Genomic DNA, 24,616 nt, shown 5'->3' on the forward strand with positions numbered 1-24,616 from the left:
TTATCGATGAAATATCCGATCGACCAATCGAGAACGATGATTTGATTCTTTAACGGGTCTTGGATATTACATCAATAACCTTTTGTTATTTACATATATCTGTCTTATTTAAGTTTATGTACGCTAATAGTATAAACAAGGCCTTATTATGTATTCTGCAAATTCAGAAAAACTCTATTTGTATTTCAATAGAATCTATATGAATCGATTGTTCTTCATTTCAACAGATATCCTTAAAAAGAAATATTTTTCAGGTATCGGATTATTTCAAATTAGCATTATCTATATACAATATAAAATAATCACCCGTTATAAACAAATATTTATATTACACAATTCAATGCAAAGCTTATATCACATATTACTCCGTATGCTGCCAGATATGCTTTTTCAATTCAAATGTAGCGAACCAACTGAAGCAATGCTTGGGTATGGCTGTAATGCTTCGATTGGAGAATTAGATAAATAAATCGTGAAGTTTATAAAAATATATTCTAATCGATATACATTATAAATATTAAAATATCAATCGATAAATTGTAGGATTAGAAAGATACGAATTCCCGTGAATCAAAATCCTTGCGAGTATTTTTCATAACCTCATATTGCCCTAGCATTACGACTATTATAACGTAATAAGCTTTTTTTTCTTTAACATAACGAGGAACAATAATGACGAAATCCTGCGTGAGAAGAAGAAATTTTTATCGTAGCTGCATGGTCAATTGGTAGACGAGTAAGTAAATAATTTTGGGTTAAATATTCCTTGCCGACGTAACGGATTTCAATAGTTCAATATCATCACAATCAGCGGCTCGCGAGTCAATTTTTCATTAATAAGAGACTCACTCGGGTGTATTATCGGCCCAATGCCGTCCTTCCTCCATCAAACGGAATCGCTAAGCGCCTACATCATTACAAGACCAAGGCAACGAAGTTTCTTCTACAGACGGAAAGTCACTTTCTTCTAATTAACATAAGAGTTTGGTAAAAAGGGATTGGAAGTAATGATTTTAATATATCGATATCGCAGGCGCTCAATCACAGTAACGCGAAAGGTTGGCCCAAAGAATAGAAAATAACGCTCCTACAGCTTATATTCCTTTAGGCTACGTTTCTTTTTATCTCAGAAAGAGATCGTACTTAACAAATTCGCGTTCTCAAAATCTTGGATTAAAGTCCGAGACGAGAGAAGCGTGCAGCAGTTCGATTCGGAGCTTAGAGCAATAATCGAGGCTTTGACGGGAGGAATAAAGGAAAGAGACCGACGAGCTCTCGAGTAAACGAGATCGTCGCGGATGTAAAAAAAAAACGGTGATAAGTGTCTGGGTATCGCGTGAGGTGAGAGATAGAGGTTGGGAGGGAGGAGATTGTCATTGTTATTTGAGGATTCAGTGGGTCGCGGCCGGGGACTTTGGTGTCAGAAGAGCCAGGCAAGTTGGGGCGGCAAGTGACCACGGAGCCATCCCCGGGGCGTCGGTCGGCAATGTCGCTCGCCGTCGCTTGCCGTCGCGCTGACGCGTACGGTCTCGGCCGCCCCCCCGTTCCCGGGCGACCTGGCGGGGGAAGACGCCGGGCGTCGGTATAAAGGGGAAGCGCGCCTGCCGCGAGCAGCGCACTCCGTCGGCCCGAGCCGAAGAGCCCAGAGTCGGCAACACTCACCTCCTCCGACGACAGAGACGAGGAACGACCGCGAGCATGTGCGTGCGCACGGCGCCCGGCGCCGAGGACGGCCAACAGCAACAGCAACAGCAGCAGCAGCAGCAGCAGCAGCAGCAACAGCAACAACAACAACAACAACAACAACAACAACAAGAACAACAGCAGCAGCAGCAGCAGCAACAGCACCAATCGAGAAACGGTCTCAGTCGCGCAAAGGAGAAGTATATGCGGCTGCACGAGGAGATGCTGGGTCGTGAGCTCGAGCGGAGCCAGGAGGAGGACGTTGAGGGTACCGCCGGCGGGAAGCCGCGTCTTGGTCACAAGCTCCGACAATGGATGCGCACCTGCCAGGACAGCAAGCTCTATAAGTGAGTGCGCGACCGGAGCCTGGAAGTGAGGGCGGACTTTCGTTGAACGCGGCGAAATTCCCCCGAGTGACTCGGCCACAACCGCCGCTGGTTCTTACCCGGGGCTTTCCAAGTGTTTCTCGACAGCCGCCCCTCCGGCTCAGTCCCATCTATTTCCTCCGGCCTTGCCACCTCCCGCTCCGTACCTCCCCCCGCTGTCGTTGTCACTCGTCTTAAGCGCGTTCGCGATGGGACCCCTGGCTCCGTTAGTGTACGCGATGGGGGCCCGTTGTCATCGATTGACTTGCCCTTTAGTTGCGTCTCATCATTAGACTGACGCGGACCGAGAACAAGAAAGCTTTTCCTCGATACGCGAGATCATTCACGGGCTAGCCGTTTCCCGCGTTCCGCGCTTTCGGGGATGAGACGCAGCGAGCGGCTTCGGAAAATCGTACGATATTCGTCCCCGGAATGCCAATACTGTGACGCAAGATCTCGTAATACTTTAGTCAGTCCTTGTTCGTCTCCACGTTCAAGTTCAATTTTCAATGTGTTACACAAGCACTTTATAATGATACGAAGTATTTCTCATAATTCGGCATGGGATTGGCAAGGAAAAAGCAATTGGCCGATATACACTACTTACTTCCAGCGACTAATCATTAATCGACTTTACGGTATTTGAATTTAACTACTCGAATTCACTCCCATTATCTACCATCTTCCCCCCCCCTCCCCCTCCCCCCTCCCCTCGTTCAGCACACTTTCTCTACAAATCATAAATTTAGTTTTTTTTTTCCCATGAATTCTGAATTTTTCATAAAGCTTAGAATAGCGCATATTAAGTGTACATCGTTGAAAAATGAGCTTCAACCAACGTCTATTTACTTAAGAAATATATATTTTATGTAACGTATAAATTTATTCAATTTTAAGTGAATACTTTCGTGTTGCTGAAGGAAGTGTCATTGCGCAAAAATTAGTTCAAACGATATTCAACTTTACCAACGATAAATGTTATGCCATTCGAATGCCAATTTACTCTATGATTTATTAATTATAATTAAAGCTATTTCCAGATATATATAAAACGTGAGCTATCGGATCTCATTTAGATCACACGTCGATCACCTTAAAGCTTTTTAAACGTCTATTATCATTATTCTAATCTTGAATCATTACTTTAATTGAGATATTGACCGATATTATTGTTATGGAAATATCGAGACATTTTAAGCCGCAAGTGGCGTGTACATTCGATAACTAAAAAAATTTTTTTTTTGTTTTTGAAAGGTGCACAAATTTCCAAGTACTCCATACGTCGTAGAAAGTAGGATGGTAATGATTGCCAATTTGCAAATACTCGTCGATTATATGTGGCCCTGTTCCTATCGAATCAACATAACTGGTGTAAACCTCGACAATTTTTTACAAGTGTTCAATTTGACAAATAGTCATGAACTAATATAACATCGTAGATCAATATGAACATTGTCCTTTAATTTTTCTCAGCTGGCTATAAATGGAAAAAAAAATCGTTGCATCGATTCTCATTATTAGATTAGGACTATGAAAGATTAAATGAAATATTTGTTTGGATTATTGATGCGCAAAAGGTTTTGATCATTAATTAAGGTAAAAATTCATTTGTATTATTTATTAGATTGAACGGCTCATAAAGTGGACTGTACCTATTTACCTTACCTCTACGTCATTAAGTGCTGGTAATGACAAATTTCTCTATTAATTCATCATCAAAAATTGCTCATAAATTAAGTAAACAAACTTGAATGGTAATTGAAAAAATTATTAAATAAATTATATGTTACATATATATATATATATATTACTAGTTAAAACGATATGATAATATTAATTTATATTGCAATTGAATTAAAATTACTATACGGATTTTGATTAGTATTTGGAAAATTCATTTAAAATATTGAACCTTTTTCCTTTTTATTTTAATTCTTCTCACTGAAAAGTCAATGCATTTTACAAGCATTTATTTATAATTGTCAAAGAATCGAAAAAATTACTTCATAGTTTCATAATTCATTGTTGATTTTTCACAAGCCAGGGAAATTGATATTAAATAATGGACTAACGATTAAGCCCGGGTGTTACAAATTCGAGAATTTCCTGTCGAGCGATTACAATGATAAAAAAAAAAAAAAAAAAAAAAAAAAAATCCCCCCCTTTGTCGTAATCTCCGCCACACGCTTAATTACCAATTAATAGGCTTTTCCACATATTAGCAAGAGACTATACATAATTATACAATTAATTATTCCCATTATCTATTGTAATTCACTGGAATAGTTCGTAATCTAAAAATAATGCTAATAAAACACGAAAAAAAATAATATCGGCACTTGTAGCGAGGCATTCCTAAATGTAATCATTTTTCGCTCCTAATAGAGGTAAATTATAGTTGCCCAACTTCACTAAGGAAATGCCTGTCAATATTGACACAAATTTTTAATCACATCTTTTTATCGAATTAATCGTCCCAATGCTTTAAGTTTCGACATTCAGTTAACAAACAATCAAATGACAATAAAAACGTAAAATTCAATAGTTAAGATAAACTAAGTAGTCAGAGCGATTGGCAAGATTTTAACGAAATTAGCATGGATTTAATATACAAAAAACATAATTTTATCCGGTTCGTTGACCTCCTTATTTACAGGTATATCAAAAATTTATTTTTAGTTATCGTTATAAAAAGTATATATTTTGGCATTAAAAGTAACTTTCACTTATTTCAATTATTTCTATTACTCGAACAAATTTCCTATATTAAATGGATTTATTATAAATGTGTTTAAAAGACATTATACGACATAAAAATCATTAAATACTATTTATTATTCATCTATTTAGTTATAATTATAATGTTAATGATTCGCATAAATTATCCAAAGTCGATGAATTATGTGCTAACAATAAATGTACCATCATCGCGGCAAATATCGATAAGCTAATCGCCATTGCCAAAAAGAAAAATTTACTTATACAGACAGTGCCGTTTTAAGAATAATTTCACTTTACATTGTTTTCTTTCGTGTCAGCCGATATAAGGTGAGATCGCGATATTTTCTCTCTCTCTCTCTCTCTCTCTCTCTCTCTCGGACCTGTCTCCCAAGCCACTACATCGCAGTCGGGCAATTACGGGGGACATTTGTTCTTGAATATTTTGTTGCTCGGAATTTTGTTGCAAGGAAAATAATTGGAATTTCTTCGTTGCCCGCCGCGACTCGCACAAAATGTACCATTTATGTACCGTTCCAAAATACTCGTTTTTCTTCAATTTCAATCAAAATTACCTTCGCCATTCACACACTTAGACGACTACTTGGACAAAAATACAAAATCTTTATTCATTATTACCTCACGTGCCTAATAAAATGAGTTTGCTGAATTAAGAAATCCTTAGCGGTTAATGGTCCATTATAATTAAATGATAAGTAAGTCCTTTTGACAGACATTTGACAAGATGTAGAAAAGAAGAACGGGTTTTCATTGAAGTAAGGGATATTTTAAGCGCTCTTTCGAACTCATCTAATTATGGATATCGGAGATTACGAAATTTCTCAAATATATCATAATCGTACGTTGAGCTGCAATTACAGATGAAAATAGCTGATTCATAGTTTAAATAAAAATCTCACGCGCTTAATTATGTAAGTTATGATGATACGACGATAGATGCATGTAATCTTATCAGCGATATCAGCATCAGCAGCAAATAAAAATGTGAAATCAATAAAAGTGTACTTTGCTATATATCAGATGAAATGGCCAATTTAGAAAGTAAACAATCAGATAATACGGAAATAAAAACGTCATTCCAAAAGATGCTGCATTAACATCTCCATAACATCTCCACTACTAACGAACGTTTATCGATTGCTAACAAACCATCGCTGTGATAAAAACGCTAAATAAATATAACGAACGATCGAGTGGGCGTTTAATGGCCCTAGGAAAAATCGCCGATAAACGCGGTCAAGAAAATTTTATCGACAATAAACGCGCTTAAACGACAAACGTCGCGTGACCTTAAATGTCTACGCGCACATCTAAATCAAAGCACAAATAAATTTGCCTTCCACTCCCTGGGCTTATTAATCAATTTGCCATTAGATTATCAAGAGCCTAGACGGGTTACCCATAAATTTGGCAGTCGAATGAACCGTTCCCGAGAAAACTGGCGTAATCGTCATCTTTCGACGGAGTGTAAATGTCCCATGAATTAATCAATTTCCGAGATGTTTTTTTTTTTTTGTGATTTTGACGAGTGTCGCCGAATTTAGAACGACTGTCATCCGTATACGGATAGATTTTGATCATTTTTTTTTCATTCTAGCCGATCGACAATGCAGATTCATTATTTATTCAACCGATTTATATTTATATTTATTTATATTTAGATTTATATTTATTCATACTGTTTGGAGGAATTTTTAATACATAGCCTTACGAATAATCTAAGCCAACGTAGCGTAAAAACCTTAGAAAAGGTATCTTTTCAGAAATCGTACTATCCGCTCCTTCCATGACCGATTAATATTTCATTTATATCTGGCAGCGACATGGAGAATGACAAGTAAATGCCCCTTACTATGTAATGCCGTTCGTTAAGAACACACGACTTGGTGGTAACAAATTTTCATCGTTATTTTTAGCAATAAATTAAGTGTCCATTGACGAATTGACAGCCATGGATAAATCCAGATTATTCCTCGAAATCTCGTCCGTTATTAATTATAATTTCTAACTTTTCAGGAAATCTTTAATACACTAATCATTGAGTTGTCAATTTAATAAGGAAATTTTATACTCCCTTGCGCATCGGTAATCATCCGGGAATAATCAATTTTCAATCGTATGGCTAATTTTCTCAATTCCCCATTAAATATCCCAGCGAAAGTTTCCATATTAAATAGTGCAATGCAGCACAATAACTATAATTACTTGTCGACGATAAATTGCAATCAATGATAGATAATTATTTGCCTAGTGCCGTTACTACAATTATTTCAGAGAGATATAAATGTCTTTCCCCTAAGAAATTCGGTGCAGCAAACTAACAAAGTGTCTTCTTTATCAAGCGTGGCTTATCTACAATTACAAAATTCTGCTGGCCATAAATATGTAGATGTAATTATATACGGGCATCCGGGATCTCGCACTCCAATAAATTAACGAAGCTCTATCCCTTATTCAAAATACGAGTGCGGGGCCACTTCACTTCTCAGAGTTCCGCGAAAATTGACGAGGGATAGCCGAGGAGAAGATTCTAAATGAATCGTCCGTGGGGAGGAGGAGGTGGGATACTTTTGCGCAATATCGTTTTGCCGAGCGAGAAATATCGGTGGCCGCGAGGCTGCGCGCGATAATCGATACTTCGACTATACCGTTTGCGCGGTTTGCAATGGCTTTTGGTCTCGCGCAACCCGCGCAACCCGCGCACCCGCGCACACGCATTATCCCGCTCGCTATTCCGCACTTTTCTCTCGGGGCCCTTTCATGCCTACGACACTTTTTTTTCTCCCGCGGATGTAATCCACGGCTGCTATTGTTGTCTCCTTATCCGATCACAACGTGTAAACCTCGTTTATCTTGCATCGAGCCCGTCAACTTCCTGCAAATCAGTTGACAACAATTCCCAAGATTCTGTGATTTATGTCGTACGCGGCAATGAGATATTTGAATTATGCGAGGCTAGATCGTGTCATTGTTCAGGGATTTTGACATTTTTACTTGTCGCACTTTTAATTGACTTGGAATTACTGTTCCAACGTATGACGGTATGCCTCGTACATGATGTAACGTAGTGTACAAATTATGCTATTACATGAAAAATCATTTTACAAATACCTAAATACGCACGTAAATACGTTTTATGTAAGAGCATATTTATAGACATACGTCTCTTTTCACTTCTATTTCTATTTCTATTATTATTATTTCATGTTTATGTTTGCTTATGTGTTAAAACGATACTGGATTAATGTAATTAATAATCCGAGTCAATGCCTAAATGTAAGAAATGTATTCACATTATCCGTATTATTAAACGCATTGGTTTCCTATTAACATTTTTGTATCTATTTTCCATAATACAGATAAAAAGCAGTTTAAACTGACGCTTAATCTCCTATATTATTTGCTTATTTATGTAAGCACAAAATTGGAACAAAATGTTTGGAATGTGTAGAAAGTTTTATGTCGATCCATTAATTAGTTGCAGAATTTAAAGAGCTTTTGTTGCTAAAAGAATAAATTTCGAATTCTACATAAGCACATAAGCACGTACTTGATAAATTTAAATGCAAATACAGCCTGTAGTTTATAAAACTCTAATTAACCGGTTTATGATCATTACGATTATTGTTTATTAAATTACAACTATAATACAAGTACATAATTTACAAGTATGTACATATTTTTTTATAAATTGTTGCTACATGCGCGGATTCAAATATTTTATATGAAAATTTAAATTATTTGATTAATATGGCGGTATTTCTTCATCGTGTATATTAAATTTTATATACAATTGATTGTTTGTCAATATATTATACGGAGTAATTTACGATAATTGGATTACACGAGTATCGTATATAATTAGCGCTATTTAAATTTGTATCTTTGATTAAATAATGTTTTATGATTCATTGATATATATATATATATATATATATATATATATATATATACCTTACATCAATTGCAAAGTATTCAATACGCGAATATTCACAAATTCTTTTACAATTAATATTTTATACAAGAGTATATGCTTTTTAATTTGTTGTGTTACATGAATTTGTAACAAATACGAATAGAATATGTCGAAATTTATCATACATCATGGGATATCGAAAAAAGAATCAAATTTGAATCGTTAATTAGTTGTCCATGTTTAACGGGAGTAATATATATATATATATATATATATATATATATATATATATATATAACACTCTATTTCTTATATATATTTCTAATATATTTATAAAGTATGAGAATTATCGACAGAATAATATCTTACAATTACTGTTCAATTAAATTACAAATCAACAATGCAAATATAATTAATAATTGAGTGGTAATCAATTAACAGTTAATTAAATGTAAAATTATTAATAAAGTATCTTTGTGATTAGTCAAATACTACAGACGTTCCTCCTTGTGTGCGTTCGTTCGTAAGCTTCAAATGCTAAACAAATCTTTACACATTGAATAATCTTCCAGTTACAACACATTTCATTAATTGTCATTCGTATCATTTGCTACTATTATCGTTACTCATGTGCTTGCATTTTATATTCTATGATTTTATATAACTTATATGATTAAATAGTAATTTTGAAAGCATTATATAGTCAAACGGTAATGGAAAAAAAAATTATAATAATAATAATAAAGATAAAATAATTAGTAATTAGGCATGTTAGTCAATTTTATATCTTATATGGAATTATCGTTAACGAAGTTTCGATAACATCTCTCCTGTATAAATATGCTAAAATTGGCTTAAGATTAATAGACGATTTGATATTATTAGACGTAAAGATGTGAAAAAAGAGGCGACTAAAAAAAAAAAAAAAGTACGTTGAATAACGTCGTCTATATGACAAGTCGATATAGCTTATAATACTTGCCTCAATATAGAATCCGAGAGTATTAAAGAGAAAGGTGAAAATGCAATTAACTCGGGAATCATACCTCATCATTTCGCGTTTATAAAAATCCATTTTTAACGCCTTTCTCAATTGTTCTTCTCGTATTTTTACATTTGAGTTGCGTTTTATTCAACTTTTATATAAGAGCGCTCATTCTATTATTCCCTATTCGCTTCTTCATTTCCATCTAATTAACGACTCTATCCCTCTACCTTTCCATTCTCTTCAATCGGCTCCACGTGTTTCTGCTCCTTTTTTCGTCTTTTCTCTCTCTCTCTCTCTCTCTCTCTCTCTCTCTCTCTCTATCTCTCTCTCTCTCTCTCTCTCTCACTCACTCTCTACCGCGCGTCGTAATGCTCGCTCTTGCTTTCTCTTCTTTTATTTCACGTGCATGCCACCGCTCATCCACAAGTTCATACAATGGACCGATAATTATTTTATTTGACAATCGAAAACCGCGTTTATTCTTAATTGCCCGACTGCCGACTGTCAATGATATTTTGATTAACACTTACATGTCTTTGCACGCAAGATGTATTAATTCTAAAACTCTAATTAACGTTTGCGAATAATATTTCACATAATTGCACGTATGTATTTTAGCGTTGCTTTCGACACGAACGCTTTTAGTTATTTGTATTAATGTTTTTTTCTTTTGTCTGCGTGCCATCTAACGTTTATCCAAGATCCAAGTGTCAATGTCGTGATCCCACAATTACATTATCTTATGATTAAAATCATCGTGTAACGTTCATTGAATTCAACTTTACGCACAAATCCAAATCTATGCCGATGTCTTAAATACCTCTTGTTGTATTTGATTTTAATTTAAATTAAAAAAAAAAAAAAAAAAAAAAAAAAATAAAAAATAAAAAAAATAAAATAAACAAATAAATAAATAAAAATATTACCCAAAGTTTATTTTACATTAGTTTTAATTTTCTTTGATTCAGAAGTACGTGTGCTAGATATTGCAATATCGATCGTAAATCTTTGCTAAAAAAAAAAATTGGTTTTATTGTTGTCGTTAAAACGAATCAGTTGTGTACCAATTTCTCGCTGTCATTATATTCTATTATACAGTATTAATTCTTTTTATAACGTTGACAAGCAAACAATTTCAGTTGAAATTTGAAATATTAGCTACGAGTCGAGGCAATTATTTATTTAGGTATATCATCTCTTAGCGCTACGATATCTTATTGGATATATTATTGGAGAAAAATCTACCCACAATTCTAAAAGTAACGTCGTTTATACGTTGACAAAGTACGTACGGAGGTATCATTTTTCCTTTTAATGCAGCAGCATAATGAGTTTCATAATTATTTTTAAAATGCTGTATAGCTGATTTTTCCATTATTCGCGCGCATTAATCGTTAGACACCTCAAGAGACTGAGATATACGTTATTAATTGATGCCGATGGCATTTAACGATATTTGCTAACTTGGCGCATTGCGTTGCATCCAAGTATTAAGGACGCCATTAACGTTATTATTAATATGAAATTTTTTAATTCTTTTATGATACATATTGGAAAATACGTATAATTAAATGGCAGTCAATTTTGGTCTTAATTAAATAATTGTCAAAATAATTTATCGATTCAACTTTGTCAATGATTATTAAATAAACATGAGTAACGCGATAGTAATAATAATATAGTTTTTACACTGTCGTTTAGCGGCAAAATTTGATTAATCTACTATTGATAAAAATTATTGTTAAGGGTAGAAAAAATGAACTATCAATATTCTAAAGATTAGAATGAAGATTTTTTGCAATGATATATCCAGCTATTGACATTGAAAATTCGTCGATAATTATAATTCGTAATTAATTATAGAAAGAACGTTAAGTCTTTCTATGTGGAATTTGTAGCAATTGCTGATTACCTGCCAAATTCTCAATTATCATTATTTTAATATTAAGACGATTCAATTACAGTTTCGTCTGCCTATTTTGTGTGATCCGAAATTTTAATGAAATGCAGCATTATGGCACTGGGTTTCGTGATAAAATGCATAATGTATTTTACACATTGGAACAGCAATTCTTAAGCTACGATATGCAAGCGATTATTGGCACACACGCGTAACAATAATTGTCCGATTTAAGTCTTCTTCATATCTTCGTACTCTCTTCATCCCCGCCCTATCCTTCTTTTGCTTTATCAATATTACGAAGAGGCAGGCGATACTTTCGGTTGCAGCCCTTACATAATGGATGTCCGCCTTTGTCGATTTTCATACGTAGTGCGCAAGCGTCGAATCTTTTTATTAAATTTTCTATTAATAACGAGGGGGAGAAAAGTAGGCTACAATTGACCAATCAGCTGTTCTGTTATATACAGCGGATATCGTCCATATATCCAGGCAGGCACGCGTTAATATTGCCTTTCGGTTTTTTTTCACTCGCTCCGCAGTTCGAGAGATTCGTTAATGACTGCCGAGGTGCGAAAGCTTTGACTGGTTAGGAAGTTGAAATTTAAATTGTAGCGTCGATTTTAGTATGTTAGTGAATGTTAGTGAAGTTATCATGTAATTCATGCTCGGAGGTACTTTTCCCGATATGCAATTATACGGGGAACGCTCAATTATAAGAGCGAGGAAGGGAGCACAGATTTTCTCAAGTTAATTTTAACCAGGCATCTTATGGGGTTTAATATAATGGTATTGACGTAGCTCACATCATAGTTAGTTATTATAAATATTATAAAATTCTAGGTAATGAGTATTTGCACCTCAAGGCACGAATTTACCGAATGTAATTATTGAGTAGATCTCGTTTAGGACTCTCGCCATCACTTATGGTGATATCGCAATGGTGCCTGAAACAGTGTTAACCGGCCTTGATTAATTTATTTTTAGTGTAATGATGAAATAATGAAATTCATATCATCAATCATTCGTCACCCGCTAAGGACATTTTTCACAATTAATTTCAACGAAAATTCGAAGCTAACGATAAGAAAAATATGATTCAACTATACGCAACATAATTACGAAAATATTGAATAAAACGTCTTATATATACATCTTTTTTTTCTTAATAACCGCGGATTATAAAAAACTTTTTACCCGACACAAAAACGCGCCTGTACGCAATATTAATTTGTAATGAGAATCATGAAAAATAATATATATATATATATATATATATATATATATATATATTTATTTATATGTAAAGAATTGAGATTAAGTAAGGAATGAAAATTATGGCGAATTATCATTACGAAACATTGATGAAATTCCTCTCGTTAACTTGTTAAATAAACGTACTAGCAGGTTTGAATTTTTCTTACATCATACGATGAATTAAAATAAATTAATAATGTCTTTACACCAAAGTCTACAAGATATTAAAAACTATCCAATTATTCGATTATTTTAAGGTAAAATATAATAATTGCCCTCATTAATGAATGAAGCCCATAAACTGCTTTTATAAAAAACTATTTTAAGATAATTAATTGCTTGAATAATGACAGAATCATTGAGAGATAGAATAGACATCCAATGAAAACATATTCGAGAGTAATGCGTGTAAGGAAATTAAACTCTACCTGGCTTTCACGGACTATCCTATTATATCTCCAGATTAATAATGATCACATTATATCAATACTTTAGAGATAAAATAGCGATGGTATTTACCTTGAAGGGGACTAAATTTTACTTCGTTCGATGCAAAGTTCAAGGCATTTATTGATAAGCCATCCAATTAAATCTTATCCTCATGCGAATAAGACTTTCTAACATTGTGTTTCATTAGCTGAATTATATCGCTGCTCTTTATTGTGGTTTTATAGCAATACGATATCACTCAACATTTAGTAATTCTGATGTTAGGGAGTTAATGGGTATTATTGATGAGTTAGTCCAATAAGCTTAAATGAAAAATTAATATTATTATGTACTTATACTGTACTTATGCTATTGGCATTAAATTGTAATTTGGTCGAATTTATAGATTTTATTTATCATAGTCTATATTAAGCAAAATTCTTACTTTCGACATCCTTAAATTCGTACGTTACTTTCAAAGTTTCGAATAAAATGTAATCATTTGAAAATGAAGAGTGTATGAATTGTATTTAAATTAAATTAGTGCATCTTTCTATTCTTGTCAAAAAAAAAAAAAATTATTTCACTGATAGTTAATATTACTGAAAGCTACGTTTTATAATAAATCGTGCCCTAACAATAATAAATTTAATTACATCGACTTTTTAAAGTTTTTTCTATTAATTTTTTTTTTTTTTTTTTTTTGAATACATTGGTAAGTCAATCATGCATTAACTTGCCGATAGTCACTCATATAAATATCATCATATTGTTGCGATAATCCAATTTTATTTAATATAAATAAATAGAAAATTTTATCAAATAGTGCGTTAATTTCTTTTATGATTGAATATATAAATTACATAAAGTATAGGGCGTCAAACGATCTACAATACTCATTATCACAAGCACTAATGTCGCGCGTCTGTGAAAAGAAAAAAAAAATTGATTGGTAAACGATGACATAAGCATAGTTTCTATTTTCTTTATATCGATTGTTATAATGGTGTATAAAAATTATTCCTTTTTAATTATTAATGCTTCAATGCTTAATAATATATAATTTATTATATGATTAAACAATTATTGTATTATTGTTGTTAAATATATTGTGCAAAATAACGTTTTTTTTTTCGTTATGAATCAATGCAAATTTTAGAAGGTTCTGTTTTAATTTTCACAAATATTTAAGTAATTTGTATTTTATATATTAGACTGATTGAAACAGCTACATTGTGAAGTGCGAAAAATTTAAAATGATATAATAAATTTAACGAAAATTAAAATAGGAAACATTAAACGAGATGAATAAAATAACCACAAGAGAGTGAATTTTTAGTAAAGAAAGTTACATTATAAATAAATTTCACACTTTCATTATCAAATAATCTGCGAATTATTATTTTTATATGTTATGATATTATTTTATTTTTGTTTAATTGGAACTTTGAAAAGTCGAATTATTAAAGTTTTTAAAAACATTTTAGAATATGAAACTGTAATAGTTTGAACAAAAGCAAATATTTACTTGCTGTCGAATTTTTAATTTCAAATTGATTTCAGTGCAGAACGATAAATTACGCTTTATAATATTATTTAAGCAAAGAATACGTATATGTTTAATGTACTTAATTTTGTGATATGTGTGTAAAATATATTTAATATTCGCTAATGTATTAAAGCATGGGAGTAAAGAAGTCTAGTGTAGAGAGAAATTGTGAAGAAACTTTCAGTCAGGAATAATAAATTCTTGATAATATTTTTAAGGGAATAATTAGACTTTTCAATATTGTTGAAAATCCCATTTAACGTGTCTTATTGAACGATCATGATACGCTTTTATGGATAAGTTCATTTACGTTCACAATTATAATTTATTAAGAATGATAGAGTATTTACCTTGACAAATCTCAATTTGTTTGCCATTTTATAAAAACAATTTTTAATTACAAAGATTAACACTGAAGGCTACTTATAATTAGTTTTGACTATAAATCATAAACTTATTTACTCTATGAATTAACAGTGTATTACTTAAGTAAATAATTTGTACGAAAAATTTGAATGCACGTGACAGATTATTAATGGAAACATTTCTCATAATATATTATAATTTTATTGAACATTAACATCCACACCTAATTTTTATATTATAAAATTCAAATACATAACTTTCTTTCTTTATATATTTTTGAAACTTTCTGACAGCTACAAAAATGTTGTATGTCAATTAGAGTATTAAATGAATAAATCATATAATAGCATATATTTCCTGTAATGAAAGATTATATAATGACTAATCCGTAACAATAAAAATTATAATTGAAAAAATCTTTTGACGTTGAAAATATTAGTAGACCAATTAACGATAACTTGTTTCGTCCATTGTATGTATTAAAAGTAATACGTAATTACCGATACAAGCTATAAGTATATTTGCATTATCAACTGTACGGTGCCGTGAGTTGCTATATTTAGGATATTTGTAAACATAAAAAGGAGCATAGAGCTATAAACTACAGATGTACCTTTGTATTATCAATAGTACATAATTCATTACTAAGCGTTAAATCAAGAGATCGAGTTCATCCATAACGAAGTTTAATCGTCGAAATTTCGTTAAAACCCATCTAAAATGCCCGAATCTCGGCGAATCCTCCCAGAGCAAATTGACTAATAGAAAAAAAAGGTTTATTTCATCGACCGGGGGAGCCATTGGTATTATAGTAAGGCACATGACACGATGACAATCGCCGCCGATCGATAAACATGATCGGGCACGTAGGCCTTGCTACATTAGTTGTGGATTTTTTTCTCGCGCTCGTCGCGACATCGCGTATCCACCACGTAAATTAGAGCAGCGATGGGTCAGTGCGACGATTAACAAGTCCGTCCGTCCGCGTCTGATTTCGCGTCATTCGCAAATCATTTCGCAAGCTCGAGATCCAATGCTGGCACCGACGCGCAATGTATAAGCGCAATACAAAACGTGCCTACGTGACCGGCGAGCGGCCTCTCATGCCTTCCTTTCCTCCTCCTCTCGCTCTTATTCCATGTCACTCTCTCTCTCTCTCTCTCTCTCCTTTACATTTAGCTCTTTAATAAGCGCGCGTTTTTGCCAACCCCGTCGTTAGGCTCTTGCGCGAATGTGATTGCGATTTATTCCGCTAATAAAGCCATTGCCGAATCGGCTCTCGGGCGATCAGTTTTCGCGTCCGGACGTCGCGCGGTTCGTTAGGGCAAAAACGAGCCAACAATGGAATTGACTTTTTAACGGCGGCATTTGCGCGTACGTACATGCGACTCGCGATAAGAATTCTTGCGCGAATTTGACGACGCCATTTTTGCATTTTCATACGGCGAGCACATTTATGATCGCAATTGTTAGCTAAGTACACGGCGAAGTATCCAAGGATCGTCGAGAGCACAATAAACAGCTCCATGCTATTTCGCCTCTGCAAATTTCAATCCGCCTAGTGTCTTCAATTTCAATGGCCTTCGTCATATTTCCCTTTATCGGATTACAAAGTAAAGAAGTAAGCTTCGATTAAAGAGGCAAGGTCGTATGATAAGGCCATCGTTCGCGAACATCATTTTGCCCGACAGATTTCGTCAGATTTTGTAAAAATTTTGCACTCACGCGGACAATCCTTCTAATTGATTTGACATTTTTAAGAGGCCACGTGTGTTTATGTTAGAAACTCCAAAACACTAAAGAATGTTATCGCTTATTTCTAAATGACTCGTAGGAGGTACGTGTGTCCCGTACGTTTTATTACTGATTATCCGCGTTTTACGAGGAGACTGGTGAGCACTCGGCTTGATTCCCTTATGTTCTCGATACCGCCTACTTGTATACGTCAAGTGGCGCTTTATTATTGAAATACTTTTTATTTACCTCTTGTGCATTATATTATTCTTTCTGCTCGCAGCTTTTGTGATAGTAAAATAATATTTTTATTAACAATAACATTCAGAATTTCGAAACAATTTCCCAGCCGATGATAGTCATAAAAATAATCATAACGTCAATCGATGTATTTGTTTAATAATCTTATAAAGCTAAGAACTTAACGGGGAATCGTGAAAAAAAAGGAAGTAATGAATCGAGCATTTGTAGCAGTACGTTCTCAATAAAATTACCAAAACTTAATAAAATTTTTGAATTTTAAATTTAATATAATAAGAGTCCATGTCGTTTTTCACTTTCGTATTGCTCTATGCAAACATTATAAAAATTTTCAGTTTTTTCTCGATAATAATAAATTATCTTATAAATTATAATGAGAATATATAATAATGATAATATAATGAGAATGCCGTAAAGTCACGGTATAACAGTCATTAGGCTGTAAGAATAAATATTACGCGAAATCGATTAGTATATATTGATTTTAATAAAAAAAATAAAAATTAAAATTCAAAAGATTACTTTAAGTAAATCGAGCATTCGGAATATTCTTAATTGGAATAAATTATCAAATATTTCCACTATGTAGAATAAATTTTCAACAATAGATAAGAAATTTGAATCATATCAGAAACTCTTGATAAATTGTATTCAATCGACTATAATAATTATAGATAATGAAACTAATAATCGAGCATTATTAAAGCTCCGTCTAATATAGTAATAGTTGAATAATCTTTTTGTGACGGTTATCAGAGCTAAAGAAGGATTTTTTCATCCAATATTTTAAAAATTAATAAAATTTCCCCTATAATTCGGCAAATGTGAGTTTGAAAACGTTCCATAGCAATATGTACGAGTTTAAAGTTTTTAATTTCCTAAAATTTAGAGTTATGAAAAGTACAAGGAAAAGGCGTTTTTTTCTAAAAACATATTTACATAATAATTAAAAGTTACATATTTCATATATATATATATACATATATATATATATATATATATTGCAAATATACATTTTATAAAATTATATTACCATAAGATTATTATGGTAATCATTTGATATTTAAATAAAATTAAAATGCAATAATTTATATAAGATATAAGAATTAAATAGATTAAACATGTGGGTGGAGCGGTAAATTCGAAAAATATAAATGTGATCAAGTAATAAAAGAAAGCAGGATTCAATTTCATATGTCAAGTAAAAAAAAAAAGAAAAACGATTCAAAGGAAGATAAAGGGTTTACTATTTTTACTCTACAAAAACACAGAGCTAAGGTTGGTCGACAATTGCTTCTTATGAATTCTATCTTTCGTTTCATAAGATATTCATGAATGAAAATAAATTTAATATCCAGAATAAAATCATTAGAAATTATCGGGATTATAGATAATTACATTATTTTGACTCATCAATCGTTATAACAATTATTAAGGTCAACAAACATAATATTAATTATGAAAATGTAATTTTGAATGTTCCCAATGAACACGAAAATATCCTATGATTGACGCAAATTTTAATGAAAGTAATAGCTTTTCTAATAGTCCTCAATAAGCTTATATTTAGTTTGCATTACATCGTTTACCTAAGCTCAAATAATACTCCGTCATTATTAGAATACAGCAACGCGCTTAATTCTCATCGCATGATGACATATAAAGTAGTTTGGCACGACACGTTTTAGGTGTGGCTCGGGTCTGATGGAATTTTTATATTTGCGCTGAAATCCGATTGCTTTAGAAGCGATACGAGCAAGTCTGATCAAATAAATCGGATTTGTGAACGAATTTTAGATATAATAAGACAGTTATCATTGTTAACAACAAATTTATGAAAATCCCTTTATTCATGCACTTGTGAATAGTAGTTACTCCATGAGTACTAATACACTTTCATTGTTTCTTACGACGATGCTCTCGTATTTAAAAAATTTCTTATCAATTTAATACTGTTTTTATCTATCAATTATTTACGAAATCTTTCATCTATCGACTTGTACGATTTATTTTGCAATCTTTTTTCCGCAATAAATGAAAAATCATATTCATTATCATAATCTGTTATTACATTCACATTGTATCTCTTCAAAAATTACCTCCAAAATTACTTGCTTCGTTATATTTTATTTTACTATTGGAAATACGTGTATTTCATATTTCATACATAAATAAATTATTATGACGATTGATTAAAAATTATAACGTTTTCAAATGTCAGTGCCGAAAATACAAATAATATTAATATATGTTTTAATTGGCAACAATAATGTAGCATAGATAGCCAATGGTAATTTTCAAAAGTAATATAATTCATTGGAATATTACAAAAACATTCTGAAATTAATTCGTAAGAAATATTACAGCAATTAATAGTCACTTGTCAAATAATTCTTTTAGCTGAGTAGAATGAGACAGGCGGATGCGTCAAATATGAAGAAGAAACGAAAGAGAAAAGAATGAAGAAGATACGTTTCAATTAGTGGTGATAAACCGTACCCAATGGAGGTGTTTACGGCCGCGAAGTTAAGACTAAAAACTAGAACCAAGAAAGAAACTTCCGCGCATATGTATTACGCAATTCATGCAATTCTTCAAGATTAAAATGCTCAATATGAATGTCACGAATGCACGTTTCAATCGCTTAGATGCGTAACGTGCTGTCACAATCGTTTATTTTTACAAAGAATTTTGATATTTAGATATACTTTGGTGCACAATAAGCGCATCAAAAGAACCTCTACGACCTCTCGAAATTATTGATTTACATGCTTTATATATTTGAGATGTTCTTGTTTGAGATTATAAGTTGAATTCAATTATTAAAACGATATTATTGTTGTGAGAAAATCTTTAATTCGAAAATCCAATGGATTTCCGCATACAATTAATTAATAAAATTTCAAAATAAATTGTACGATGTTTAATAGCCACGGAGTATTTATCGTCTGCTGTCTCCGTTACAAAGTCTTCGGAAATACGCGAAATGGGATAATCTTGATCCCACACTATATTACAGAACAAATGTTAAATCCTGTTAACACTTGTGCAATAATTTTGATGCGTTATACGTGCCATTACAATAACAAAAGATACAAAGGCAAGTGCAAAGGCATACCACTTCGTTTCGTTTGCATAGAAAAGACAAGCCAATAATAAATTCATAACTACTTACCATACCATATTTTATTGACGTGCAAACATCTCTAGGAACTATAATAATAATGGGAAAAAATTTTTGAAAGAACGAAGAAATAACGAAGGACTTGACAATAAATTTAATTATTATTTTTCATTTTTAACAAAAATGGTTTACTTATAAAGTGGTTGTTTCGAGTATTTCAACATTATATTATTATAATTCACAATAATTTCTGTTGTGATTTTATAATATATAACATAATAAATGTGACAGAAGGGCTATTCAAATATCGCATGCTTTAATTATGTCTCGCAGATACTCTGTGATTTCTACAGGATTTATAGCATTCATTATAAGAATAAAGAAAGTACGAAGCCTCGGGTTTTGTATTTTTACACCGATTTATGAGAAATAACAATTTTCATTTTTTTTTTCTTCTTTTTTTTTGTAAACTGGTACTTTAATTAGCATTCGATTATATTCTACACATAAAATCATTCTAGCCGCTTAACAATCACATATAACTATGAGAAATAACGGTTAAGCATAATATATACGCCAAACACACACGCGCGCGCGCGCGCACACACACACACACACACACACACACAAATTGTATTTTAAACAATATTCATTGAAATAGTATTTTATTGGTTAAATTATAGAGATGCACAAAAATAATGTCGTTTTATTGGAATCGTATTTATATATCTTGAAAATTATACGTTATAAATTTAATTATAACTAATGATATTTATATTTGAATTATTATAAAGTTAAATTTACGAATTCGATTAGGATTGACTTGATATAAGTCTCAACCTTAATATTAAATTCAAAGAAAAATAACGTAGAACTTTCAAATGAAGGCAAACATTTTCATTTTGTAATATAGTTGGTCGTAAAATATTTTTCAATTAAAATGCATTATTTTGTTAAAATAAGTACATATTTAAATAGATGTAAAAAGTTTCGTTAACAAAATAACATTGGCCCGTTCCTTCTCTGTTGCTTATAAGTATTTAATTAGCATTTTCTAATCATTTAAATACTTAAATTTTGATTTATTGAAATATTCAATATTTCATGATTGGTTATGATAAAGTTAGTAATCTGTCACAATTATATTAGTTGCATTGAATAGTTGATACCAGTTAGTTTTTTCATGATGTCATATTTTATTTTAAGTAAATTATCGCTAAATGGCGATTGAAAGCATAATCTAATGTATTTGAAACTCTTTCAAAATTAAAACGCAGTAGTTTCACTTAAAGAACTTAATATGTAAAAATATCTATCAATCGCTACCAAGAGTTGATAGAAATAAGTGGTATTAATGATAAATAAATATGACGTGCAAATGACAGGCGGATTATACTTTCGTGCAATACAAATTAACGATAGTTACCGAATATTTTGAAAAATAATCAATCAATTCGATCTATATTATCATTGGCAGAATTTCAAAAAACATCCTCAGCTAACGACAGCCCCTGCAACCAAAATTCACTTTTTCCAATGAATCAACGAGGTGGCTAAGATATTGATAATTAAGCTGACAGATTCTGGTGAAATTAAAAAAAAAAAAAAAAAAAAAAAAAACATTTTTAATCGTAATCGGTGAAACCTTAGATACAGATATTTTTACCCATCAGGAACTGGTTTTAGCCTCGTAAACTTCAACGACTCGGCAATTAAATGGCCTAGGAAGCTTATCAAACGGGAAAGAAAAAAAAAAGAAAATAGAAAGGTGTCGCCCCATTCGGAAATCGTGAGTAGTCATAAATGCGCTTGAAAGAGAGGCGCGTCAAAATGGAAAAAGCACGCCGGTTTTGGCTCCGTTTGGTCACGAAAGAGCAGCCACCTTGGAAATCCGGATGTACCGGGGGATTTGTTCTCGTATCAACTTCTTCCCGACTAGAATGACGTAGTCACGGTAAAATGTTCGTATCTTGCTAGCTCCGATATGAAAAATAGGACGTAGGCTTTTTCATTGGAGTGTATTTGTGATTGGTCACGTTTCCTTGGCATCGCTCGCCTTTTTCCTATTCCACACAGTATATTCAGCATAATGGCAAAAAAGTGGTTCGTTAATTATTATTTGTCGACAGCATTATTGTGAATAAGTAAAATCTATAGTTAAGCTCGAACTATCAGCCGTCGCGATTTTATTTTTGCCGCCAAATAATATATTGTGAAAGTGTCGGAATTTATTAAAAAGTATTCGGAGCTTTCATTTGGCACGGCAACTGCATTTCTATGCCTATGGTATATGGAATATTATTATAAGCTATGAGTACGTTGACCACCGGTTATTATTAATTTTTTTACAACTATAACAGTAGCGACTGATAAACTTTGAGATTTTACGATTTTTTCCAGTTTCTGTTACTGTTATTGCAAATTGATATTTCACTATTATCAATATTATCATAAATTTTTGCTGATTTTATACGACAAAATTTGATAATAATATGGTATATATGTTTGGATTAATAAAAAAATGTTGCAGATACATTGTGAATTTTTATCGTTTAATCATAATAAATCTTGGCTTGAAACAGGTTTCACTCGTTTGAAGCTGAGTCGAAAGCTTTCCGAAGTATTAGATTAGAATTCTCGATTTTCCGTATGCATCGGAAAACAATATAATATTAAATTAAAATTGTAAGGAATAGATATTTTTATATTTGTATGCGGCAGTGTATATAGTTATTAATAATTAGTGAGCTTCTTCGTTAGTTTTATTTGATTTATTTTTTTTTTTTTTTTTTTTTGCTCGATAAGTTTATTCAATTAATTTCATTGAGTAGCTTAGGTCGATGAATTGTCGATAATCTGTAATTAAAACTGAATAATCTATCTATTATTATTATTTTTTTTTTTTTCATTCTAATAGAATATTTAAAATATTTAAAATATCAATCAAATTTATCTGGGATACCACCTATACTTTATCAAATAAATGAAATGATTCGTCTTGAAAAATTATCTACAAGTCTAATCAGGTACTCCGTAAGAGAGAACGTATACATTTTTAATGGAAGAATATTTATATGATGCGGGGATAATGTAAAGAAATTTTATCGAGTTAAGAGCAGAGTTGAAATCGGAAATAAGCATTATTTTAAGAAAATACTTTTAGTAGTGAAAGAAGCGCGTTAAGCCCCACCTCATAATCTATGAACTTATAATGTAATTTACAGTAAAATGGACTCACAAGTAATAATGTCTCGTGAAATGGCCGAGCGTTTCGGTCTTACCATTCACATGATAATGTTTATCATTCGTTTCGTGAAATAAAGTCCCCCCTCCCCCCAAATATCTCTCCCCTCTCCACCATTGTCGAAAATGCAATATAATGCCATTCGTAACACATGACTTTCAAAACTACAAGGATAACATAATTATAAAAGCTTCCTCATAGCTTTTGAAAATACTAAAATTTTGTTTACCAATTAATCACGCACTTGTATAGTCTCGAGGCAAAAAATTACGCGATTGCATCGGTATGCATTATTAGGACAATGCTAGGTGCATGCTTAATGATCTAATTCATTTATAGGAAATATGAATGAACTTGCATATTTCTGACATAAAATATTAATGCACATATAGATGTAAAAGAAGAAATTCAACTGACACTCCAAGCAAACAATATTATGGCATCTGTGTTTTGAGACATTAATATATTTCACATGCACATTCGAAGCTTAAATACTTCCTGAAAGTCATTTTAACAAGCTCCATGATTTATGGATCTTCTCAAGTAAATAATTACAATTGGCCGTTGGGCCCATGAAACAAGAGTTCTGAATGAAAATCGACCATAAATTTTCATGGTATCACCGTCACTCGACCCGATTTCCCAGTTAAGCGCCAATCAAAAACCATGAAAAGTCCTTGATAATCGCTTCGATCGCTGAATATTATCGTAGGTCCAATCCAAGTCCACCAACGGGTAAAAGCTGAATCGGGACGAGAGAACTTCCGTGCCCGCAGTCGCGTCATCAATTACTTTCTTAACTCGATCGGTCGGCCGTTCTCGTCAACGTTAGACGTTGGTCATTGTGATAAATGCAAAATTAAAAGTCGTCCTCATGTCGATCAGTCACCAAGGCATTGCAGCCAGAGTCCATAAATGTATTCTGTCTGGATTAGTCCAAGTGTCAGCACGAGAGTCCGGGCAGATTGTCAAAATCAAAGCTGTCGCCGCCGGCAACGAGATCTACAAGCTCATCGACTCTCTTGCCTCCCCCCCCCCCCCCCCCAAAACACCCCCCACCC

At 32.6% G+C, this 24,616-nt stretch overlaps 1 protein-coding gene across 1 annotated transcript in view; it reads left to right on the forward strand.

Moving 5' to 3' along the window:
* The first annotated feature begins 1,836 nt into the window (after positions 1 to 1,836).
* The window catches only part of LOC105367940 (transmembrane protein 205), a 75,158-nt gene continuing 52,378 nt past the window's right edge, over positions 1,837 to 24,616 (forward strand). Inside the window, exon 1 of the mRNA XM_011506801.1 lies at positions 1,837 to 2,030. Within this exon, the coding sequence (XP_011505103.1) occupies positions 1,888 to 2,030 (143 nt within the window). The 5' untranslated portion in view covers positions 1,837 to 1,887. The remainder of the gene's footprint in view (positions 2,031 to 24,616) is intronic.

The sequence above is a fragment of the Ceratosolen solmsi genome, unplaced genomic scaffold (genome assembly GCF_000503995.2).
Source record: "Ceratosolen solmsi marchali unplaced genomic scaffold, CerSol_1.0 scaffold6, whole genome shotgun sequence".
NCBI lineage: Eukaryota > Metazoa > Arthropoda > Insecta > Hymenoptera > Agaonidae > Ceratosolen > Ceratosolen solmsi.